At 32.9% G+C, this 25,450-nt stretch overlaps 1 protein-coding gene across 1 annotated transcript in view; it reads left to right on the top strand.

The window, feature by feature from the left end:
* LOC141556491 (uncharacterized) overlaps positions 1-25,450 on the top strand; it is a 44,358-nt gene that overhangs the window by 2,865 nt on the left and 16,043 nt on the right. Inside the window, exons 2-6 of the mRNA XM_074290687.1 lie at positions 807-928; positions 3,580-3,718; positions 8,311-8,432; positions 10,660-10,770; positions 19,010-19,116. Of these exons, the coding sequence (XP_074146788.1) occupies positions 807-928; positions 3,580-3,718; positions 8,311-8,432; positions 10,660-10,770; positions 19,010-19,116 (601 nt within the window). The remainder of the gene's footprint in view (positions 1-806; positions 929-3,579; positions 3,719-8,310; positions 8,433-10,659; positions 10,771-19,009; positions 19,117-25,450) is intronic.

Raw genomic sequence — 25,450 nt, 5'->3', positions numbered from 1 at the left:
GAGGGAAGGAGGGGAAAAATTGAAACAAGTTTTTGCAAGGGTCAATGTTGAAAAATTACCCATGCATATGTTTTGTACATAAAAAGCTATAATAGTAATAATTTTTTAAAAAGAGTAAGGCACTAAAAAGAGAATTTGAGTTGTTCTTCCCTCACTGTTTCCTGAATGGTACAGAGTTCTTCTGTATACTATTATATTTGGAATGCTGGAAGCCAGTGTAACTGATTGATGAGACTTAAATTCTTGGATATCTTTTCTCAAATATTTTCATTATGTCATTCAAACTTATAGTTGTGAATGCTAAATAGTTCCTCTTTCTCTTGAACTCAGAAGAACCTAGTCTTCTGAATTGATATCGAGTTCCAACCTAGTTAGCAGTTCTGGCTTATGGTAATACTCTAATCTCTGATACCTATGTCCAATGGGTCATATCACTTGTCCATGAGTTTTATTCCCTTTCTATCTAACAGGAATCTTATTTTTACCAGAAAAAACATAATGAAAATATATCCAGAATATCAAAATGCATATGGTACTTTGATGTTTTAATTTAATTGGCTGAATTAGTATAAGTGTGATGGGGCCAAAAGAATTATGTGTTAAGTTTTATGTATTTTAACTACTAAAGTAATTTGAAATTTTTGTAAAAGATTTTAAAATGGCCTTTCCTTTTAATACTGTAAGGTGAAAACACTGAAGTAAAAAAATCTCTAGGTGGTATTATATTCAGATGAAAGATAAAGATTGATAACCATTAATCCAATTATGCCTACAAATCATAAGTGATATTTCTGCTTCTTTTTTAGGAGATTTTGACGAATTCATTCACAGTAATAATGATATTATATTGAAAAACATTGCAGAAGATCTTCGGAATTGCTTACCCCTAGAAACCATGCTTCCCTCGGAGCAAATAGCCATTCAAAAAGTAACTTTTTATTTTATTTCAATTTCTACTTAGAGATTCTAGGCAAATTTAAAGTGATGGAATTGGTTAAATAGTAGTTATATGCTTGAAAGCACTGTGTGTTTTTTATCTTCTTTTTTCTTTTTTTTTCTTTTTCTTTTTTGCTGAGGCAATTTGGGTTAAGTGACTTGCCCAGTATCACACAGCTAGTAAGTATTAAGTGTCTGAGGCCCAATTTAAACAAAGATCCTCCTGCACTGACTCTCTGCACCACCTAGCTGCCCCTGTGTGTTTTCTATTTTCATAGCCCACTTCTTCTAGCTGTAAATTTAGCATTTATTACTCTGCATTTTTTGATATCAGTAAATTTTTATTGAGTATTGTCTTATTGTTGTCACAATTTATCTTTCATCCACAGTGCCCCTAAAATACCTCCCTAAACACACATTCTTTCTTTGATCTATTTCTTTCTACCCAGCCTTTTAAAGTTACTCATCATTTCAGTGTCATTTTCCTAGAACTGTCATGACTCAATCTATTGCTAATTTTGTCCTACACTCTTACTGTGATTTTGTTGTCTTCATTAAAGTTCTGATTTTCCCTCCTTTCTCACAATTCCTATAACATCGTTTATTACTATTTTTCCTTTGCTCCACTCTGAAGAAAAAGGCTAAAGAGCCCTTTTCCTCTCCAAGACTAGGCCTTCAATAGGTACCTGTGATTCCATAATCATCCCTTTTGTTACTAATCTTCATTTCTCTGAGTTCCATCACTGTTGCATATAAACTCATTCAAGTTTCCTCCAACCTTAAACAGCCTCACTAGATGCTACCATCCCTACTAGTGATCATCCTGTATCTCTTGTTCCTTTTTCTGCCAGACTTCTTGAAAAAACCTTCCTCACCTGATGCCATATTTGCTGTCTGCTCACTTTTTCCTAATTCCTCTGTAGTCTGGCTTCCAACCTCATGATTCAACTAAAACTCCTTTCATCAGTTATCAATGTTCTCTTAATTATCAACTCTAATGGCTTCTCCTCAGTCTTCATCTGCAACAATTGTTATTTTTAACTAATTCTAAGAAATAATAATCACAGATACTTCTGTTATTTGAATATGTTATTTGAATATACAAAGCTCTTTTCTCATAATAGCCCTATGAAGTAGATAGTGTATTATTCCAATTTTTATCAATGATAAAAATATGAGACTTAAGAGAGTTTAAGTGACTTGCCTGTGCTCTTATACCTAGTAACTTTCAGAACCAAGATTTAAACTTAGTATTAATAATATTATAATACATATATTCCTTATTCCTTGCCCTTAGGGATACAGCTTTATTTTTCTAATTGTCTTAAGTTGGTTAACAGGTTTTGTCATGTTTCCTGTACACAACATTTATCAAAAAGATCATCGATCACTTTGTGTCTTAAAATGTGTTGACAGAACCCATAAATCAGGGTTCTATATTCAAGATTCTAGGCCATTTGGTTGAGGGGCAGTGACAAGTATTTAGTCACTGCCACAGTTTTGACATAGGAGAAGAATGGCTGCCAATGAAAATAAACCACAAGTTGGAAATCAGAGTTACAGCATATCTTTCTTCAGATTTGTTGGCAGGGAGTAATTGTGTATGCAAAGCTAGAGGGAAATGAGGACTTTGTATTGAAAAGAGCAGATAGCAAGGAGAGGTGGTCTCATCCCACATTAAAACTTATCCTCAAAGACACTGAAACTTGTGGATCTAGAATAGGAGTCAGATCTGAAAGTACAAATGCAATGAGACATGCTTTGTACTTTTTATTACCTCTCTGCCATTTCTTTAATATGTCAGGTACAAAACTCTTACCTTTCAGTCACTAAACATTGTACCTGCTATGTACCAGGCATTGTACTAAGTACTTGGGGAATACAAAAAGAGGCAAAAAGCAAGTCTTTTTCCTTAAGGAGCTGATAATCTAATTCAGAAGGCAACAAATAAGCAAATAGATAACAAGGGTAATTAGGAAATATTTAGGAGCTTAAAGGCTTTAACCAGTTATTTTATACATTTTATATTTTTATATCAGATCTTTGAAGAAGTCAAACTAGTAGATAACTTTTTAATATAGATTGAAAGCATTTGATAGTACTATTTTTGATATTAAATTAATATCATTAATTTTACTAGTCTTTAATATTAATGTATAACCTTGTATGAGATGAAGAAAATACCTTTCTGCTGTATCAGTTACCCAGTATTGAAAAGGAACATATGAAAGACAAACTAGTTTAATAATTGATGAATTTTACTTTTAAGGAAACACATTTATTAATCAGTTACCTACTATGTGCCAGGCATTGTACTAAGCACGTCACAATTATCCTATTTAGTAGATGAGGCAGGATTTGAACTTAGATTTTTCTGATTCTAGACATAGCACTTTACAATGCCACCTACCTATCCCTATACTTTTAAGTAATACTAATAAAGAAATTAAAATTTGTTAAATTTTTGTTACACAAAGAAGTAAAAAGTTACTTAGTAATATTTTTTGCTACATTTGGAAAAGAAAATGGTCAAAGAAAATAGATGTAAACATGAATAAATAGAACTTAAATTTCAAGAATTAAATTCTCTTATTTTACAATTAAAATATATTTCTTTGTACTTTGTTTTTCTGATGTGTCCAGATAAAGCAGCACCCGGAGCCTGTAATTCACATTGATGCATTCCTTTATGATGATGACTTTATTGATTACTTATGCGAGAATGGAAAAATGAGTAGAAACTACTGCATGGTTTGTGGGTCACACCAGACTACACCTTTAGGTAAGTAGACACTGAAGTATACAAAGTTTATCATTGTAATGTAAGTTCATTTTTCTGATATTCTATGTGTGTGTGTTTCTCTGTGTTTGTGTGTGTTACTGGGTGTATATTCCCCTGACCCATTTTTGTTTATTTTTAAAAATAAAATAATTGACCTTCATAACATAAAAGTTTCATTTTCAAGGATTGCTTAAGTTGAATTCAAAACCAAAGAAAGTGTATAGGGATACAGTGAAAGCCACCTGTTCTTCATTTTCTCTTCTTTCAATAGCAAAAGAAAAAAATGGGGAAAGGAGAAAGAGCTAAGGAGCAAAGATGAAAAGAGAATTAACACCTGAATAAATAAAGGGTCCAAAACCTTACTGAAAAAAAAAAAAAAACTTGAAAATTAGAATTGACAATAAATAATATGAAAAAATTAGAAGAAAATTCAAAATACTATGATATGACCTATTGGAAAATAGATCAAGGAGAAATAATTTAAGAATCATTCAGGGACCTGAAAGCCATGAACAAAAAGTTCCGTTCAGCTAGTTTAGAACCAGAGGGCAAATTAGAAATTCTCCTTCCCAGTAATCTACACATCTTATTCACACTCTCATTAATCTCAACATCCTTCTCTATCCCATCTTATTCTATTCCACTTTTCCCCTCCCTTCTTATATTCCTTTCCCATTAAATCTATACACTTTCTCCCACTGCTGTAAATCTATACACACTTCTACTCCACCTTATCCTATTTCCTTCCTTCCCCTTTTGTTTCTTTATAGATTTTAGAGAATGGTGTATCTTTCATGGTGTGTGTGTATTATTCCCTATTTAATCCATTCCTGATGTGAATGGATTTTCAGAACTACTAGTCTTCCTTCCCATCTAATGCTTCTGTGTTGGTTCTTCCCCTGCTCTTAGTTATTAAAGCATAAAAATTAAAGCATATTAATAATAAATATTAAAGAATAAAATTCATCTGGAGGAACAAAATATCAAGAATTCAAGGAAAACAGAAACAAAATTTGAGAATTATTGATGCTTAGCAATACTAGATCTCAAACTATACCACACTTCTCCGAGTATCAAGACAGTTTGGAACTTGGGTAAATAATAATTTGATTAGTGGAACAGAGAAGATACACAATATCTTGAAATAACAGATATAGTAGCCTACTAATAGACCCCAAAATCTGAACTGTTGAGGAAAGAATTCACTGTTCAACAATATTGGAAAATCGTACATGTACCAAGATAAACTCCAATGGAAATAAAAGATGATATGTAAATTAGAGAAAAATGAAAGAAATTACCACTAAGGTCTAGGGATAAGGGAAGAATTAATGACCAAATGAGAGAAAAGATTCCTAGAGGATAAAATGGTAAGTTTACACCAAATCATCAAATTTACATCAAATTAAAAAGGTTTTATATAAAAGCAATGCAGCTTAAAAAAAAAAGAAAAGGAAAGGAAAGAAAAGGGCAATTCAACTAAAAAATAGAAACAGAAAAAAACACCCCTTCCCCAAGAGCCAGGGCTTTAAGTCAATTTCCAGATGAAGAAATTTAAGTTGTTGATAGCCATACTAAAAAAAAAAAAAAAAAAAAAAAATGCATTAACTCACTAATAAGTAAAGAAATACAATATAAAATAGCTGAAGTACTACCCCACATGTGTAATTAGCAGAATTGACCAAAAAGAAAATTGATCAAAATGAAAAATGATAAAATGCTACAGGGGCAGTGGGAAAAGCAGACATTAAAGCTATGCTGATGAAACTATGAATTGGTATAACCATTCTGAAAAGCAATTTGGAACTATGTCCAAAAACCTATTAAATGCATAACCTTTTACTTAGTAACACTATTATTTGTTCTGTACCTCAAAGAGATCAGAGTATGGAAAAAAAAGATAGATATAAATGGGCAACAAAGTAGAAGCTCTTTGTGGTGGGGAAAAAAAGCTGGAAACGAAGGCGGTTTTCATAAGTTTGGAAATGGAGAAAAAATTATAAAATACTTAGGAACTCTGAGCAATATAATGATGAAACATGCTATCCTTTTCCAGATAGAGAACTGATGAATTCAGAATATAGAATATGTAGACTGAATCTCTTTTTTTCCTTTTTTTTTTTTTTTTTTTTTTTGAGACAGTGGATGAAACTACTTGTTTTGCATGACTATATATAACAGATTTTGTTTTTCTTTACCTTCTCAGTAGGGTAGAAAAGGGAAAAGGGAGTAGGAAGAAAGAAAATTAGGTAAGAAAAGAAAATGGGATTTTTTTTTAAAAAGCAAGGAAAAAGGGAAGTTGTTTTAAAAATGAAACTTTTTACTATAGTATAATGCACTAAGTTGTTATATATTAAGTACTGATATGTTCAAAACTATGATTCTTACTTTTTAGTAAGCATAATTACATAAGGCTTCTGCTTTGTTTAGTTCACTGACAACACCTGACTCATTGATTTTATATTATATTAACTGCACAATAGATGAGAGATTTATTTTTTTTATGACAGTTACCCCTGAAAAATTCTGTGTAAATTGTTTTTTTCCTTATGAATTAAATTTAAATTTACATATAAGAATTTCAGAACTAACATTTTCTAATTATTTGATTGAGAGGTATCTCTCCCATTCGATTGTAAACTCATTTTGAACAGTAGTTCAGTTATTTTTCAATCTTGTCCAACTCTCTGTAACTCCATTTGGAGTTTTCTTGGTAAAGATACTGGAATGGTTTGCCATTTCCTTCTGCAGCTCATTTTACAGATGAGGAACTGAGGCAAACAAGATAACATGACTTGCTCAGGATCACACAACAGCAGTAAGTATTTAAGGCTGGATTTGAGCTCAAGAAGATGAGTTTTCCTGATTCCAAGCCTAATGTTCTATTTATTTTGAGCAGGGATTGTTTAGTTTTTTTGTATATAAATCAGTGCCTAACACATATTGAAGTTTTTGGGATTGAGAAGGGAAGGGGATTTTTTTTTTCTTTTTATATTTTATTTTTCCAAGAACATGCAAAGATAATTTTCAACATTTGCCTTCCTAAAACTTACATAGGGAAACTTTATAAATGCTCATTGAATGATTGATTGGTAGTTCCCAAGATTAGCTATTAGTATCTTTTCTGCCAAATTAATTAGCTTTAGCTAATTCTTTTATCGGTCTAATAATATTTTTATAATATATATTATTACCATCACCTTAATTTCTGTTTTATAAGTTCAGGTTTTTATATTGAATTTTCTTAAAGAAGGGCAAACCTTTAATTACTTTTTAGTGTCACATCTCTATTGTATAAAGGGAAATGATGTTTAAGTGCATTATATTAAGGTATTCATTTCTTTGAAATACTAAATAGGAACAGGATTAAAAAATTCTTGGAACTAGGATCTGAAAATGATTTGATATTTATGTCTGTGTACAAAATATCATTGATTTTGACTAAATTGAACATTTTTAGGATCCTCTTACATGATAGGACCATGGTGCCTTAGATTTAGAGCTGGAAGAAAACTTGAGAAGTCTAGTTGAGTTTTATTTAACAAAGGGAAACTGAAATAGAATTTAATGGTGAAAAAGGTTGAGATAAGACCAAGATTTTGAACCCAATTTTAGCTGTCTTGTTAGAATTTCAGTATTTAGAATCACTGAATAGGAACATGAATTGTCATTCAAAAAATATGTGTAGTTTAAGAGGATCAGAATAAGCTCAGAAGTAATCATTTGGCATTTTCTCTTGAGAGAAAGGATAATATTAATGATGATGATAGTCTTATCTAGTGCTTATTATATGCCAGGCACTCTACTAAGCACCTTATAATTCTTAGTTCATCTGGTCCTCACAACTGTCCTGGAAAGTATGTGTTATTATTATCCCCTTCATATAATTGAGGAAACAGAAATTAAGTGACTTGCCTCAGGTCACACAATTAAGTGTCTGAGAATGAATTTGAACTAGAAGTTTTCCTAACTCCAGGCCCAGTGCTTTAATCATGCCATTTAGCTTTTGGGAAAAAAATAGATTTCAGGTCAGGAAAAATCTGAGTTCCCTACTTAGTTGTGTGACCACAGGCACTTTCTAAGCTTTACTTTCTCATTTGTGAAATGGGAAGAATAGGGGCAGCTAGATAATATAATGGGTAGAGTACTAGCCCTGAAATCAGAAGGACCTGAGTTCAAATCTAGCTCAAATATTTAACACTTACTAGCTGTATGATCCTGGACAAGTCACTTAACCCCAATTGCCTCGTTTCCCTCTACCCCTCCAAAAAAAAATAAAATGGGAAGAATAATATCACATAAGATTTGTTGATGAAAAAGAAATGATTATAATTAATGCATTTTGTAAGCTTTATAGTGCTATATAAATGTCAGCTATTGATATTCCTTCCCCAACAAAGTTTTGGTACTGAAAGTAAAGTGGGAAGTTAGATTGTTTTTTTTCTTAATAGTTTTCATTTATAGATACATAATAGATTAAGAAATATCCTTTACAAATATAAAAGAGCTATCAAAGGAGTACCTTCTTATATGTGAGTAAATACTTTTCATTAATGCAAAGCTTTTCTTTTTATTGTGTTCTGATTCTTCAGGATTTATTTCTCACTCCTTCTCCCCTTTGGAATTGAAGTTCATTTATCAACATGTGCTCCCTGATCTGTCTGGAAAGGTTTTGGTTGATGTTGGTTCCAGACTTGGCCCAGTCCTTTTTGTGGTAAAGTCTAGTACAAGAACTTCTTCAGTGTTTGTAATGTGTACCTTTTATGGTTAACTTTGCCTTTATTCAAGGAGATAGATAAATGTAATTTCTTAGACTAACAATACACTGAATTGAACCAGTGATCAAATCAATAATAGAAAGGTGGGTTCTAAAATCTTATAAGAATAATGAGCTCTGTCTTTCTAAGACTAGTTTATATGATCTTTAATAAAATCCTAAATCTTGAGATGGGAAGCACAGAGACCATATTTTACATTGAGGAAAATGAGGCCTAGTGAAGTTAAGTAATTTGCCTAAGGTCTTGCAGATAGAACATATTATTTAGTCCTACAAATTATAATATTGTAAATGGTGTAAAAGCATTAAATGTAACTTACATGACATAGCTAATCTTTTGTGGATTATTAATTTCTGTGCCATCTTTTTTTTTTCTTATTTTGGCTAATTTGCACTGAACATCAGTCAAAAAAGTTTTGCCCTAAGAAGTTTGGTTGTGAAACTTCTGGTTGTACTTGGTTTCCTAAATAGTCATTTAACATCACTTTTAAAATTCATTACTTTAAATACAATTTTAAAAGTTTTACCAGATAATTGAAATGACACTTGATTCTTACAACCATACTTGTTTAAACATATGAACAGAAGCAGTAGATTCAGATGTGTCAGTTTATTCAGATATCTTTAGAAGAATGAATATTTGCTACATATAAGTATTTTGTAATGTTGGATGTAATTTTAATCTTGTCTTCTGTTAACATACAATGAGAGCTTCAAGAGAAAATAATAACCTCTCCAAAATAATGGTTTAAAGTTTGTGAATTTCTTATTTTGGGGGGAAGGGAGGTCTTGTGGTGTGATGAAGATCTGTAATTGGACTTCCTACAGCTGTAAGGATCAAATGAAGTAATGTTTATAAAGCACTATATAAATGATTTGGGGGGAAGGGAGGTCTTGTGGTGTGATGAAGATCTGTAATTGGACTTCCTACAGCTGTAAGGATCAAATGAAGTAATGTTTATAAAGCGCTATATAAATGATTTGATTTAGGTCAGCAGCTATTATTTCTTAAACTGTCTTAAATTTTTCATACCTTTTCCCATACTGCTCCCACCTTCTCACTACTTACACTTTCCAATCTACACAACTTTTTCGTTAACACTATCACTTTTGGATTATTTTAATGTCGTAATTCTCAGAAATTTATATTCCCTATATTTTCTTGATAGAGTTTTCTTTAATTCCTGGTTGAGAACAACTGTTTTAATAAATAAGACCCAGGGAGTTACCTAAGAAACATATTAAGTTGCCTTTATAAGATTATAGCTAGTAAATGCCAGGACATTCCAATTCTAGCTTTCTCTCTATCATCCTGGACTTATTATTTATTATTATTATTTATTATTATTAATTAGTGGCAATAAATTTCCTTTTGTGTCACATAAATTTCTAGGTCTTTTGTTGTTTTTATTCAGTTGTGTCTCAGTCTTCATAACCTTGAGGACTCACTGTTGATGGGGTTTTCTTGGTAAAGAAAAAGATCATTTTAGTTGTTATATTTAATGGATAGATTAAAACATATAGTCATTAATTATTTTTATCTAGATAGATCATTTTGTGACTGATTTCTAGTAAATTGCCAAGTCTTAGTCTTAATTCTCTAAGTCACTCACTGCTCCTCTACTTAGCCACCTTTCCCTACAATTTAGTGTGTGTCAGTTTGATTAGCAACAAACTAATATTAATAGTTGAGATCAGGATTAGGACTGGTAAAATTCCTGAGTAGGATCGTTCCCTTTACAATGAAGATCAACACCTTTTCTATCATTTACAATCTTAGTATCCTCTAAGGTGTCAAAGATTACATAATATAGGTCAAGATCAGAGTCAGGACTTGAACCCAGAATTTTCTGGCTAAGTCCAGCTCCCTAAACCACTGTGCTGGGGGAAGAGTTATAAAACAAAATGTAATTAGAATAGTAAAATTTTGCACTTCAAAATCATAATACATTTCAAAGCAAAATATAATTTTGCTTTTATTATTTCACATTTAGGGTATCTATATGTATAAGCAGTTTTCTAAGTTTTATTCATTATTTTATTTTTGGTAGTTTTTTCCTTGTTTTAGATAAATTTTCCTTTTTCTTTAAAGATAATGCCTTTTCTTCTAAAGCTAGCAAAAGTTAATTTATTATCATAATTATTACATTTCCTTTTATTTTAGGGTTATCTTTATAGTTCAGCATTGCAGCTACATGGAGTGGAAATGAATCAAGATTTTTGCCAGCTGCAAGAAATGATCATTGCAAAATACAAGTTCACTGATAGGATAAAGGTACTCATTGTTATTTTTAATCAATAAGCATTTATTTAATCTCTGAAAGTCTTTGCCCTCAAGGATCTTACATTCTGTACAACATAGCAAAAACACATGATTTGAATGGGAATATTTAAATTAAGTGTATGTAAAAGATTAAAATACAAGATAATTTGATGGGGATGGGGCATTATCAACTGAGTTTCCACTTGAAGTGAGCTTTGAAGGAGACAGAATTCTAAGAGACAGAGATAAGGAGTGCTTTCTCAATATGGGGAACTATATTCTATGCAAAGGTAGATAAATAAGAGTTTGATAATCAAGTGTTTGAAAAAGAAAGGTCTTTGGCTGAACCATAGAACATATGGAATGGAGGAAGGGAAGAGAACAAGGATTTATAACTACTACACTGGCTTTGTGCTACGTTCTTTACAAATAATCATTTGATTCTTATATCGATTCTGGGAGATAGTTCAAATCCAGTCTCATTTTCAGTTGAGGAAACTGAGGAAGGCAGAGTTTAACTTGCCTGTGGTCACATAGTAAGTGTCTGAGGCCAGATTTGAATTCTAGTCTTTTTGACCCCTGGCTCATGATTCTACTGCATCATCTAGCTGCCATCAAATGTAATGTGTGATAAAAATGGAAAGGTAGATTGGAACCAATTTATGAAGAGTTTTGAATTTGAGTTATTGGAAATATTAAGCAGGGAAGTGTTAGGTATTTTTAGAAGCATTTTTTGGCAGCTTTATGGGGGATGGATTAGTAAAAAAGTAGACTTGAGGTAGAGAGATTATTGAGTTAGTTTGTGATGCTTAAGTGGTTGTGTGAGTGCAGAGATGAAGCTAGATGAGAAAGCTTTCAAAGAAGCCTGAACAAACCACTATAAAGCAACTGAAAGAATATCTTAAGAAGGATCTTTGAGTTTAAAGAAAAAAGGCTTTTTTTTTTTTTTTTAATTTATTTTATATTTTGAGCATGATTATTTTGAGGGGGAGCATAATTTCAATTAAATATTTATTTTCCAAGTTGTGTCTTAAAATAATGCAATACAATTTGTCCTTTTTAACAGTTGATTATTGCCTCTAATAAGTACTTCATATACTAAGGATTAGAACGAATAAATGGCTTCTGATATTGCCACTCAACTGAAGCTGTTTTTTCCTAACAACTTGGGGGAAAAAATAGTTAATTGGAATTGTGCTCACAAAAAAAAAAAATGATCAAAATGTAAAATAAAAATTCTTCTTAAAATATTTTTAGTTGCTATGTAGTGCCATGGTATCGTATAAGCTTAAAATTTCAAAAAAAATAAGGATTATTGTGAAAAATTTGTATTAGATTAATATTTCATATTGTTTTAGGCAGCTGCCAGAGAGAAGGCCTAAGCAAAATCCAACCAAAGTATATACTGAACCCATTGATGGGATCCTAGTGTATTATAGTTCCTAAATCCCACAGTAGCTTGTGGGAAAGGAGCCAGACAGACCTTGCTCTGCTTCAGTGGCAAGCTCTGAATTATTTTATTTAAGACTAAAACAGCTCCTCACCATTCAATTTAGATGTGGAACTTGACCCAAATGTAGACTACTCACTGTAGCTACCAAAATGGATAAAATGAACACGTCCAAGAAAATTCCTTAGTTTGAAAGATGCCCAAGGAAAATAGCAATCTCACAGCAATTCTGGGTAAAGTGTGGAAAAAAAGTGTCTTTGTGACTGCAAGTGTACCTGGAAGTGTACACAGAATGGAAAAGCTAGGGAATGGCAAGGAAAACTGATACCCCTAAGAACGAATAGTGGAAAAGTTCATTTGAAGAATGCTCTGATAATTAGAATAGACCAGACAGAAAACAGTGACTCAATATAACAAGAAATACTAAAACAAAGCTAAGAAATTTTAAAAAACAAAAGAAAATGTAAAAACTATAGTTAATAATATCAAGTATAGGGTATAGAGGGATAATTTAAGAATTATTTGAAAACTATGATCATATAAAAGCCTGGATAATTATATTATGAAATTATAAATGAAAATCTTCCAGCTTTCTTAGAACCAGAGGGCAAAGTGAAAACAGAATCTGTGGGTCGTCTCCAAAACAAAACTGTGGGGCAACCAGGTGGCACTGGATAGATTGTAAGGCCTGAAATCTAGAAGACTCATCTTTCTTAGTTTAAATTTAGTTTTAGATACTTATTAGCTGTGGGATCCTAAGCAACCTTAACCCTATTTGTTTGGTTCCTTATTTGTAAAATGACCTGAAGAAGGAAATGGCAATATATTTGTCCAGAAAACTTCAAATATGAAGTTATAAAGAGTCAGACAAAAGGAGGTGGGACCAGGATGGTAGAGTGAAGGTAGGAACTCACATGAACTCTTCCCCATAACCCTTCAAATAGCAAATAACAACTTTAAACAAATTTTAGAGCATCAGAGCCCACAAAAAGACAGAATGGAACAGCTTTCCAATCAGAGGTGGCTTGGAAGGTTAACAGTAAGGGTCTGTAACATCAGTGCATGAATAGTTAAGTATAGTAGCCTAAAGAAACCAAGAACAGGTGGTGGGACCCTAAATAAGGCAATAACAGAGATCTCCAGATCTCTCAGTCCACAGACACCAAGGATGACTTAGCAGGAAAGGTTTGGTGCACTAGAGAGTGAGGGGAGCCCTCGCAAACCAGGATTGGGCTTTGAGAGCCACTAAATCATCAGGAATAGTGCTACAGAAACAGCTACCATGGTAGCAATTGCAACTGTTGCAGAGACAGCAGGTAATAGTAGTGGTGGCTTCCAGTAATCTAAGCTTACAGGTAAGGGGACCAGAATAGCTGGTCAGAGGGAGACGACAGGGCCTGCCTCTTTGTCAGTGCTGTGGTAGGACTCAATTACTGTGCCACACTCAGATCTAGGTAACAGTGCTGGAATTTTGATACAAGTCTTTAAAAGGATCTCTTAGAAGAGCTGCACAAAACCCCAAAAGTGTGGAATGTTAAAGCTTCCACCTGGAAATGGCTCTATTTTAGCAAAGAGTTAAAAGCCAAATAACAGGCTGGAAAAATGATCAAAGAACAGAAAAAGATTCTGACCATATAAAAATTTCTGTGGTGATAAGGAAGATCAAAAACATACTCATATGATGATATCAAAGTCAAAGATCCTACATCTACAATCTTCAAGAAAAGTAAAAATTGGTCTCAGGGGGCAGCTAGGTGGCGCAGTGGATAGAGCACCAGCCCTGAATTCAGGAGGATCCGAGTTCAAATCTGGTCTCAGACACTTAATACTTCCTAGCTTTGTGACCCTGGGCAAGTCACTTAACCCCAGCCTCGGGGGGGGGGGGGGGATTGGTCTCAGGCCATGGAAGAGCTCAAAAGGGATTTTGAAAATTAAGTCAGAAAGGTAGAAGAAAAATTGGGAAGAGAAATGAGAGTGATGCAAAAGGAAATACAAAAAGCTGATAGAAAAAAAATGCCTTAAAAAGCAAAATATATCAAATAGCAAAGGAGGTACAAAAGGTCAATGAAGAAAATCCACAAAAATTAGAAATGAGAAAATAGAAGCTAATGACTTTATGAAAAACAATAAAACAACCCAAACAAATGAAAAAATAGAAAACAATGTGAAATATCTCATTGGAAAAACAACTGATCTGGAAAATACATCCAGCAGAGGATCAAAAATAAGAGACTGGACAGCATCTTTCAAATAATATCAAAGAAAACTGTCCTGATATCGTAGAGCCACAGGGTAAAATTGAAAGAAGAAAGAGATCTCAAGATTAAAAACTCTCAGGAACATTATAGCCAAATTTTAAAACTCCCAAGTCAAGGAGAAAAATTGCAAGTATCTAGAAAGAAACAAGTCAAGTATAGTGGAACCACAGTCAGAATAACACAAGATTTAGCAATTTCTTTGCTAAAAGATTGGAGAGTTTGGAATATGATATTCCAGAGAGTAGTGGAAGTGGGATTACAACCAAAAATCACTTACCCAACAAAAATTAATATAATCCTTCAAGGGGAAAAAGATGGATATTCAGTGAAATAGAGGACTTAAAAGCATTTGTAATGAAAAGTCTAGAGCTAAATAGAAAATTTGATTTTCAATATAGGAAGCATAAGAAGGTAATCAGGAAAGGGATGTCATAAGGCACTTAATAAGGTATATCTGTTTACATTCCTACATGGGAAGAAGACATTTGTAATAAGAATTTTCTCATTGTTACCAGAGGGCACTGGTGTGAGTTGAATATGAAGGGATAAGGAAAGGTAGAGATGGAATGGGGGTCAGTTATTTGTCATAAAAGAGGTAAGAAAAAGCTTTTACAAGGTAGGGAGTGAGTGAACCTTACTTTCATCAGAGTTGAATTAAAGAGCTAACTCTAACATACATACTTAATATGGGTATAGAAATCTGTCTTATTGTGCTTTCCTACACAGTAGGAGAGAAGGGAATATGGGAAAGAGTGAGGGTGATAGAAGGGAGAAGTTATTGGGGGAAGGGTGTGTCAGAAGCAAAACAATTTTGAGGAGGAATAGGATAAAAGAAATGAGGGAATAGAATAAATGGGGTATAACAGAATTGGAAATTGAGGGGATCTCCATCAGTTGGAGAATGGCTGAATAAATTGTGGTATGTGATTATGATGGATTGTTATTTTTTAAGAAATGATGAGCTAGATGTTATTAGAAAAACCTGGAAAGTCCTCTCTGAGTTCAAAGTGAAATATACTGTGTACATAGTAAGAGCAAACTTGTAGGATGATCAGCTATGAATGACTGCTATTTTCAGCAACACAGTGGTCCAAGATTACTCTGAAGGACTTAAGATTAAAAATGCTATCCATACTTAGAGAAAAAATTGATTGTGCCTGAATATAAACTGAAGCATACATTTTTTAAAATTTTATTTTCTTGAGGGCTTTTTTTTGGGGGGGGTGGTTAGGGAGAAATCTATGCCTTCTTTTGCAACATGACTTTTATGAAAATATTTTGTATAACTTCGCATGTGTTTTCTCAGTGAAAGGGGAGTCAGGAAGAAAGGGAGAGAATCTGGAACTCAGGAGTTTTAAAGACATTTGTAAAAAAAATTTGCTTTACATGTAACTGGGGACAATAAAAGTATTATATTAAAATATGAAAAAAAAAACAAAGTCCAACACAACTTAAAAAAATGAAAATTTTCAGGAATATTGTAGTAAAAATTCAGAATCTCTAAGTTTAAAAAAAAAAAAAAATGCTCCACGCAGCCAAAAAGAAGTATAGGTATAAATCAAAAAGCCAAAATAAAGATCATACAAGATTTAGCAAGTGCCATTAAAAAGGAGAATATGAAGTTGATTTACAGAAGATAAGAGATTCAGGTTTAGATCCAAAAACAAGTTCTCCAACAAAAGCAAGTAAAAATGCACTTTTAATGATTTCTGTGTATTCTTAATGAAAAGACTAGAACCTAGTAGACATGGAAATGCAGGCATTAAGAGACATAAATTATAAATTTGTGGGGATGAATCGTTTTGTTAAGAAATGGACCTTCTGCCTAAAGGCAGCTGGGTGGCACAGTGAATAGAGCATTGGGCCTGGAGTTAGGAAGACCTCACTTCAAATGCAGCCTCAAAAACTTACTACTTGAATGTTCCCAGGTTAGTGACACTCTACCTTAGTTTCTTCTGAAGTAAAATGGAGATAATAATAGCTTCTTTATCTTAGAGTTGTTATGAGAGTCAAATGAGCTAATGTGTGTAAAACATTGAGCACTATGGCAAGTTAAAATGATAGCTGTTCTAAGGAGCAGCGAGGTGACATAGTAGATAGAGCACCATCCCTGAAGTCAAGAGGATCTGAATTGAAATCTGATCTCAGACATTTAACACTTTCTAGCTGTGTGACCTGGGGAAGTCACTTAAACCCAGTTGCCTCAGTTTAAAAAAAAAAAAAAAAAAAAAAAGAGTTGAATTAGATAAGATGGTTTTGTTTTCAATGGTTTTGTTTTATACTAATGGTTTCGGGAGAAAAACAGATGGAAGGATGTGGGATTGTATGTGTGTGAGAAAAAAGGATGAAGACATGGAAGGAAGGTAACTATTATAGAGGAACATAAGATAAAAGGCTTATAATCATGGAAGAAGGAGTATGGGGAATAGGTATCCCATGAGCTTCATTTTCATTTGAACTGAAAAAACTTTGAATAAAATTATACCTAGAGATTTTAGCATAAAAATGGATTAAACTCAAAGGGGGAAATAGGTTAAGAGGAAGAAGTAGGGTAGAGAAAGCATAATGTCAAATTCAAATGTTGGATTTAGTTGACCAAAGGAAAAATAAAAACCTTGTTTCAGGGATGGGGTAAGGAAAAGAAAAGAGCTATAGCTAAGACAAAAAAGGTTATTTCATTTATAAAATCAATTTTCAGGCAAATAGAGGAAATACCCAATTATACCTGTGATTAAAGTTAAAGTATGTGATAAATTTAATTATAAAATAAAAAAAGTTAAAATAGATCTTAAATTAAAACAATTCAGTAATATCTTGTTAATAATAATAGATAATAATAATAATATTAATAGATAAATATAGGTAGCACTTTAAGGTTCTTAAAGTACTTTACATGTATTATCTTATTTGAATCAACAATGGGGAGGGTAAATAGGTATGTATTGGTATACCCATTTCACATAAGAGCAAACTGAAGCAGGCAGAAGTTAACCTCTCTGACTTGAACCCAGGGTCACACAGCTATTAAGTATCTAAGACCAAATTTGAACACATTCCAGTCAAGGTCCAGTTCCACCTTGAAACACAAAGATTCAGATAGACTTAAAATATGGGGCTTCAGAATGATCTCAGAAGGTGTAGGTGACCTCAGAAAAGTAGGAGTAGCAATCATGGTTTCAGTTGAGGCTACAATAAAAATGGATAAGATACAAGCAGAAAAATCACATTAAGCTTAAAGGCACTGTGGATAATAAGGATACTTACCTTATCTACTTAATAATATCTAAATCATTAAAAGAAAATTATATCAAATGAAGATGAGGGTTATTAAAATTCTTAATAGTGTATGTATGAAAGAAGCTTATGTTCCCCTTTTCAAATCTAGATAAATTTTATCAAAAGAGAAATTTTGAAAAAGGAAGAAGTTAAGGACCTGAATAGGACTTTAGAAAAATTAGAGATAACAGATATCTGGGAATAAATTGAATTGGAATAGAATACATAGTAGGTATATGATGAATGCTACATCATTCAAGCTTGGAAAGAATATGATTAAAATGATAAAGTGGCTAAATTGTTGTCTTATCTTATTTGTTGAGTATACTTAATATTTCAGTCTCTAGATTATAATCTTTCACCTTTTATAGATATTTAAGTACTTCTTGATTTCTTGAATCTAAGTACTCTCTGCAGAGAGGCAGATTTTAGAATCTACTCCTCTTGTCCATGTCCTTTCAAAAATCCTTTACTAGGCATCCTTTCAATCTGTTTTTTCCTCTATTTTCTAAACAAAAAGGGGTCACTAAGTGGGCTGTCCATCTGCTGTCCTTCTTGCCTTTATCTTAACAGGCCCTCTTCACTTTTTACCATATTTTTTTTTTTGTTGATCTGGTCTGAGGCACTTTGTCCTAGTACATTATTGATGAGATGATATGATACAACCTGTTTGTGTTGATCATATGAGACAGTGTTTCTTTTAAGTGACCCACTTAAAAGTTTTTATTTTTTTATTTTCTTATTTTTTCTGTAGGCTGTGAAATTCCATCATCCATGCCTGTCCATCCTATGGGACTGTGTCCCTGTCATACCATAATTCCCCCCAAGGGAGTCATCAACTTGCTGGAGACTTTCTTCTAGCTCTTTTTTACATTGTGTAGCATAGTTGAATGCAAGCCATCTGTTAAACTTCACTCTAGGGAGTTTTTTTCTCCAAGTATACATTCCTTTACTCTCCTGCACATTTCCTCCTTTGTAATGTGCTGAATGAATATTATTAATGAAAGTCATAACTAATTGAATATGTATTATACATATGCAAATGAAATGTTATTTTGTCAAATTCCTATCAGTTAAATTGACAATATTTTATAGCTTCTGTAAATTTAATTTTCCCACTTATATTGAAATCACTGTACATTTCCATTTAATGCAATTCCCTCAATCTATCAACAAATGCCTGTTGCCATTCCAGTTACTATCTTGCGTGTGATACAGTTTATTGGCTGACTTTTTGTTTCTTACATGAACTTAATCTGATCTTCAGGTGCATCATGCAAATATATGTACTCAAGCCTCACTTCTTCAAAATGCTGATGTTGTTATAATGAACAATGTCTTTGAATATTTTCTTGACAGATCAGAACAGGCCAGGTATGCTATATATTCAAAATATATACATTCAACATTTCTTTTGATTCCCCCCATTATTTTAAAGGTAGTTTGAATTGTGAATATGTCTACATTAGTAGAATTATGTGCTATGTGAAAATATTTTATCTATATATAACTTTTAATGTTACATCTAAAATAAGCTAAATCAGTTATGATGTTTGAAAGAGATAACATGGTTCTGTGATCTGAATGTATTACTTTTATTTCTATGAATAAGCTAATTCCCAGTGGAATCTCACAGTCATCTTTTCATGTCTGTTTTTTCTGATTATGATAGATAATACACATAAATATAAAAGACCTTGTTAAATCTATAAAAATATGAATTATTCCACAATTGATAAATGGTCAAAGATTATGAACAGGCAGCTTCCTGATGAAGAGATCAAAACAACTTATAGTCATGAAAAAAATGCTTTAAATCATTGTTGGTTAAGGAAATGCAAATTAAAACAATCTTGAGATATAATTTTACACTTATCAGATTGACTAAAATGATTCAAGGGATAAGTGTCAAATGTTGGACAAGATGTGGAAAAATTTCACCATAGGTAGAGCTGTGAACTGATCCAATCTTTGGGAATTACGCCCAAAGAGTTAAACTACTTTGATCCAGCAATATCATTACTAGCTCTGTTTCCAAAAATGATAAGGGGAAAAGGAAAAGAACCTTCAAATTTTATAATAACTCCCTTTGTGGTGACAAATAGCTAGAAATTGTGAGAATACTCATCATTTAAGGAATAGCTTCACAAATTGTGGTTTATGATAACAATGGAATGCTATTAAAAAATGATGGGCTTAGTGATCTTAGAAAAACATAAATAGACATGCATAAAATAATGAAAGAGGAAATCATTTTACATATGAACATATTTGTACCTAATGATAGCTATCTCTAGGGTGGGAAAGGTAGAGAAAAGCCAAAAGGGAGAAAAGGTTACTAGGTTTCCTGGAAAAAGAAAACTTTAAACATAATGAAGTACTAGTGATAACAGCTAGACTGAAACTTAAGACAAAGATCTGGGCAGGACCTCTAGATTTTAGAGTTATCTATAAAGGTAAGACCATGGATGCAAATGACAAGAGGGGTAAAAATAACCAATGATAGAACCTTGAGAAAAAAGTTCATCTTATCAAGAAAAAGGCAGAGAAGAATTGTTAGAGAAGAACCCAACAAGTGCCATATTTCAAAACCAAGAAAAGGTAAAGTATGTATAAGGAGGTGGTAAATCAGTGCCAAATACTTTTTCTTACAGTTATCTATAAATAAAATATATACAGGATAAATTAAGCTAATCTCAAAGGAAAGGCACTAAAAATAAAGAGAAGGAAAACTGAGAATGACTTCTTTTTAAGACTTTAGCTAAGATTTGAAGAAGGCCTATGAAGCCAGGAGTGGAGAGGTGAAGTGGGAGAGAATTATAGGCCTAAGCAATAATAAACAATAAAAATTCACAGAGACCAAAGATTCTTATTCAAACCACAGCAAAGATGCCAGAGTTACTCAAACAGAGTGCAGGGAAGGGATGGGCTTAAAAATTAAGACTGAAAAGGTAGGAAGAGACCAAAATTAGAAGGAGTTTGAATGCCAAACAGGCCTTTATATTTTATCTTAGATATAATAGCCATTAAGAGTGTACTGAGTAGTAGTAGGGGGTAATAGGGTCAGACATATTTTAAAAAGACCACTTTGACAGCTAAGTGTAATTTGGACCATGATGAGAACAAGGGATGATATATTTAACAAGTTTCACTTATATAACAAGTACTTAATACGATTCAAGATTTAAATCAAGGTCTCAGAATTTAATACAGTCACCAGTACCAGATCCTAAAGTATCCATTTTACATCTCAAAATTGTCATTAACTAAAAAAAAAAAAAAAAAAAAAATCTTACACATACATGCCTTAACTAGAATAGATGTGCCAAATGTTTTACTTTTACATCACAGACACACTTGTATTTGTTTTACTAAAAAGTGTATCTTCTAACATGCATGAGAGAAGGATTATTGACATTATCAAAATGAGTCAAGAATTACATTTTGAAAAGGCTATTATTAGGTTTGGCAATTAAAGATGAGGTCAGAAACCACACTCTAAAAAATTATGAGAGTAAATACTCTCATAAGAGCAAAGAAGATAGATTTACCTATTGTATTTGGCTTTTTCAAATTTAGCTACCAAAAAGAGGAGAAATATTATAGCTAGTAGAAATGATCAGATCAAGCAAATTATTTTTGAGCATGAAGTTAGCAAAACATGTAGTAGACAGTAGCAATTATTCATTATTAATGAGAGATTTCTCTTTCTCTTGATACTAGATTTTGTTAGTAATGTATAAAAATTCTGATGACTTATGTGGATTTATTTTGTATCCTGCAACTTTGCTGAAGTTATGGATTATTTCTAATAGTTTTTAAGTTGAGTCTCTAGGGTTCTCTAAGTGTATCATCATATCATCCGCAAAAAGTGATAATTTGTTTTCCTCATTACCTACTCTAATCCTTTGATCTCTTTTTATTCTCTTATTGCCAAAGCTAGCATTTCTAATACAGTGTTGAATAGTAATGGTGGTAGTGGGTAACCTTGTTTCATCCCTCATCTTATTGGGAATGATTCCAGTTTATCACCATTACATATGATACTTGCTGATGATTTTAAATAGATGCTACTGACTATTTTAAGAAAAAGTCCATTTATTCCTATACTCTAGTGTTTTTAATAGGAATAGATGTTGGATTTTATCAAATGCTTTTTCTATATATATTGAGATAATCATATGTTTTTTGTTAATTTGGTTATAATTATCCAATTATGCTAATGGCTTTCCTAATATTGAACCAGCTCTGAATTCCTGGTACAAATCCTATTTGGTTATGGTTTATTATCCTGGGAATGATTTTTTGTAATCTCTTTGCTAATATTTTATTTAACATTTTTGCATCAATATTTATTAAGGAGTTTGATACTTTCAAATACTTTTTATAGTATTGTAGTTAATTGTTCTTTAAATGTTTGGTAGAATTCATATATAAATCCATCTGGTGCTGGGGATTTTTTTCTTAGGGAGTTGATTAATAGCTTGTTGTATTTCTTTTTCTAAACTGGGACAAATTTAAGTAATTTATTTCTTCTTCTGTTAATCTGGGTAATCTATATTTTTGAAGGTATTTCTCCATTTCACTTAGGTTATCAAATTTATTGGCATAAAGTTGGTCAAAGTAATTCCTAATAATTGCTCTAGTTTCCTCTTCATTGGTGGAAAGTTCTCCCTTTTCTTTTTGAGACTAACAATTTGATTTTCCTTTTTCTAATCAAATTAACTAAAGGTTTATCTATTTTGTTGGGATTTTTCATAAAATCAACTTTTAGTTTTAATATTAATTCAACAGTTTTTTACTTTCAATTTTACTAATCTCTCCTTTTATTTTTAGAATTTCAAGTTTGGTATTTGGTTGGGGGTATTTAATTTGTTCTTTTTCTAGCTTTTTAAATTGCAAATGCAATTCATTGATTTTCTCTTTCTGTATTTTATACAAGTAAACATCTAGAGATATAAAATTTCCTCTTATTACCTCTTGGATGCATCCCACAAATTTTGATATATTGTCTCATTATTGTCATTCTCTCAAATGAAATTATTAATTGTGTCTATGATTTGCTGTTTCACCCATTCATTCTTTAGGATGAGATTATTTGGTTTCCAATTACTTTTTGGTCTATTTTCTCCTGGCCTTATATTGCATGTGATTTTTATTGCATCATGATCTGAAAAAAATGCATTTACTATTTCTGCCTTTCTACATTTGATTTTGAGCTTTTTATGCCCTAACTTACCTCCTTAACTTCTTTCTTATTGATTTTGTCATTCAATTTATCTAGTTCTGAGAGGGCAAGGTTGAGATCCCCCCAGTATAGTTTTTCTGTCTATTTCTTCTTGCATCTCTTTTAATTTGTCCTCTAGAAATTTCCATGCTATACCACTTGGTACATATATGTATTGCTTCATTATTTATGGTACCCTTTAGTAAAATATAGTTTCCTTCCTTATCTCTTTTACTTAGATTTCTCTTTGCTTTTACTTGGTCTGAAATCAGGATTGCTACCCTTGCTTTTTTTTCCTCACCTGAAACATAATATATTCTACTCCAGTCCTTTACCTCCACTCTGTATGTATCACCATGCTTTAAATGTGTCTCTTGTAAACAACATATTTTGTAGGATTCTAGCTTTTAATCCAGTCTGCTATCCACATCCATTTTATGGGGGAGTTCATCCCATTCACATTCACAGTTAAAAATAACTAATTCTGTATTTCCTGCTATCTTTTTACCCTACATTATGCTTTTCTCTTTTCTCCCCAGCATTTTTCTTTTGATGACCACCTCCCTCAGTTCTCTCCCTTTAGAGCCCCTCCCCCCCTTTTACACCTTTCCCCTAATTCTTCTGTTTTACCTTCTATTAGTCTCTCCCTCTCTTTTCCCCCTTTCCCTCCTACTTCCCTATAAGGTGAGACAACTTTCTTTATGATATCAAATATGTTCAGACAATGCTCAAGTCCCCTTCCTTCTTTCTCTCAATTATAATAAGTTTTTTTTTTTGCCTCTTCGCAAGATATGATTTCCCTTATTTTACCTCCTTTTTCCTCTTCTTCCAGTATGATCAGAATATTATCATAACAAAATCAAATTATGCCCACATTCTCTAAGTATGTCCATAACAGAAATATAGTTTTCAAGAGTTCTTTACTTTTTACCTTTTTATGCTTCTCTTGAATTCTGTGTTTGGAGATCAAATTTTTTGTTCAGTTCTGGTCTTTTCATTAGAAATAGATGAAATTCACCTATCTCATTGAATGTCCATATTCTTCCTTGAAAAATGATGCTCATTTTTGCTGGATAGCTTATTCTTGGCTATAATCCCAGTTCCTTTGCTTTTCTGAATATCACATTCTAGGTCCTTCAGTCTTCTAAGGTGGAAGCTTCTAGGTCCTGTGTTAGGATTACTAGGTGAGAACTCAGGTTGTCTGGACAGTGACAAGGTGAGAATTCAGGTTGTCTGGACAATTACAAGGTGAGAACTCAGGTTGACTTGATAGAAGGAGCAAGCTCATTGGCTGAAGTGGTTCTTCCCAGAAGCCCTTGCATTATCCCACACCCATTCTCTGGGAGGATAAAAGAGACAACATTGGGCCCAGAGAGCAGATTGGACTGGAGAAGGACAAGAGTTAAAGAAGAGAAGACTCTGCACTACATCTGGCTTGACGCAGCTCTCTGCAGGAAGGGAAGTCACTTCTCTGGACAAGAGTTAACAGCAACTGCCTGGAGACAACGGTTCACTACAGGAAGAAGAATCTGTCTGAGAGATTTGAGTAGACACAGCAGATCTCTTCCCAGAGAGCGATCCGGCAGCTTCTGGAGACAACAGCTCGCTACATTTGGCGTCCACACGTGGGGCAAGGACTTTTGCTTATCCTGACAAGAGGAGCTAGACCAGACCTTCGCAATTTGGTGCCCGGACACGGTCCTGATTCCAGTGGAAAAGCCTCCCATCCAGATCTCAGTCTCTCTGACCCAGAACCGTGAGTAACGAGGAAACTTTGTTAAAGATTAAGTGAGCGTGCTAATAGATAAATAAGGAACTTAACTTGTTAAGGGCTAAACCAGGAATCTCTTATAGCTGAAATGGGGCAGATATTAGCTAAATTCAATCCCTGGACCTCAGCCGACTCAACCCCAGCCCCAGAAGCAACCTCAGTTCCACCCCCATTCAGGAGTGGTACTATAGAGAGTATAATCAAGATAATTGAGGAGCAGAGTTTACTTGTAACATGGGTACAGATTGCTAAACTCGGCTGCATTAAGATGCACATCCCCTTGGTTCTTAGAGGAAGAAAAGATAGATATAGATAAATGGAAGCTAGTGGGATTTGAAATGAAAGAATTTCATGCAAAAAATGGGCCTCGTTCAATTTCTGCAGAAGTATTTTATATCTACAACATAGTTCAATTAGCCTTAAACTATCAAGCAAGTTGTAGGAGAAGGAAAAGTTTTAAAAATGAACAGTGGAGGAAGTGTGAGGAAAAAAGGAAAGATCAAGATCTTTCCCTAGAGCAAGAGGATTTAAATGAGGAATTATGGTATGATTCTCTTGAAGAAGCTTCAACCCTGCCTAGAGAACAGATTATTGACAGGCCCACATCAACCCCACCTTCAGAGGTGGAGGAAGAAGGAGGGGAAGAAGCAGAAACACAAACAGAATTGCCTGTGAAGCAGCCTAAGCCTATGACAAGATTAGAAAAAGCA

The sequence above is a fragment of the Sminthopsis crassicaudata genome, chromosome 2 (genome assembly GCF_048593235.1).
Source record: "Sminthopsis crassicaudata isolate SCR6 chromosome 2, ASM4859323v1, whole genome shotgun sequence".
Lineage (NCBI taxonomy): Eukaryota > Metazoa > Chordata > Mammalia > Dasyuromorphia > Dasyuridae > Sminthopsis > Sminthopsis crassicaudata.
The sequence above is the reverse complement of the archived record's forward strand: the minus strand, read 5'-3'. Positions and strand labels throughout refer to the sequence as shown.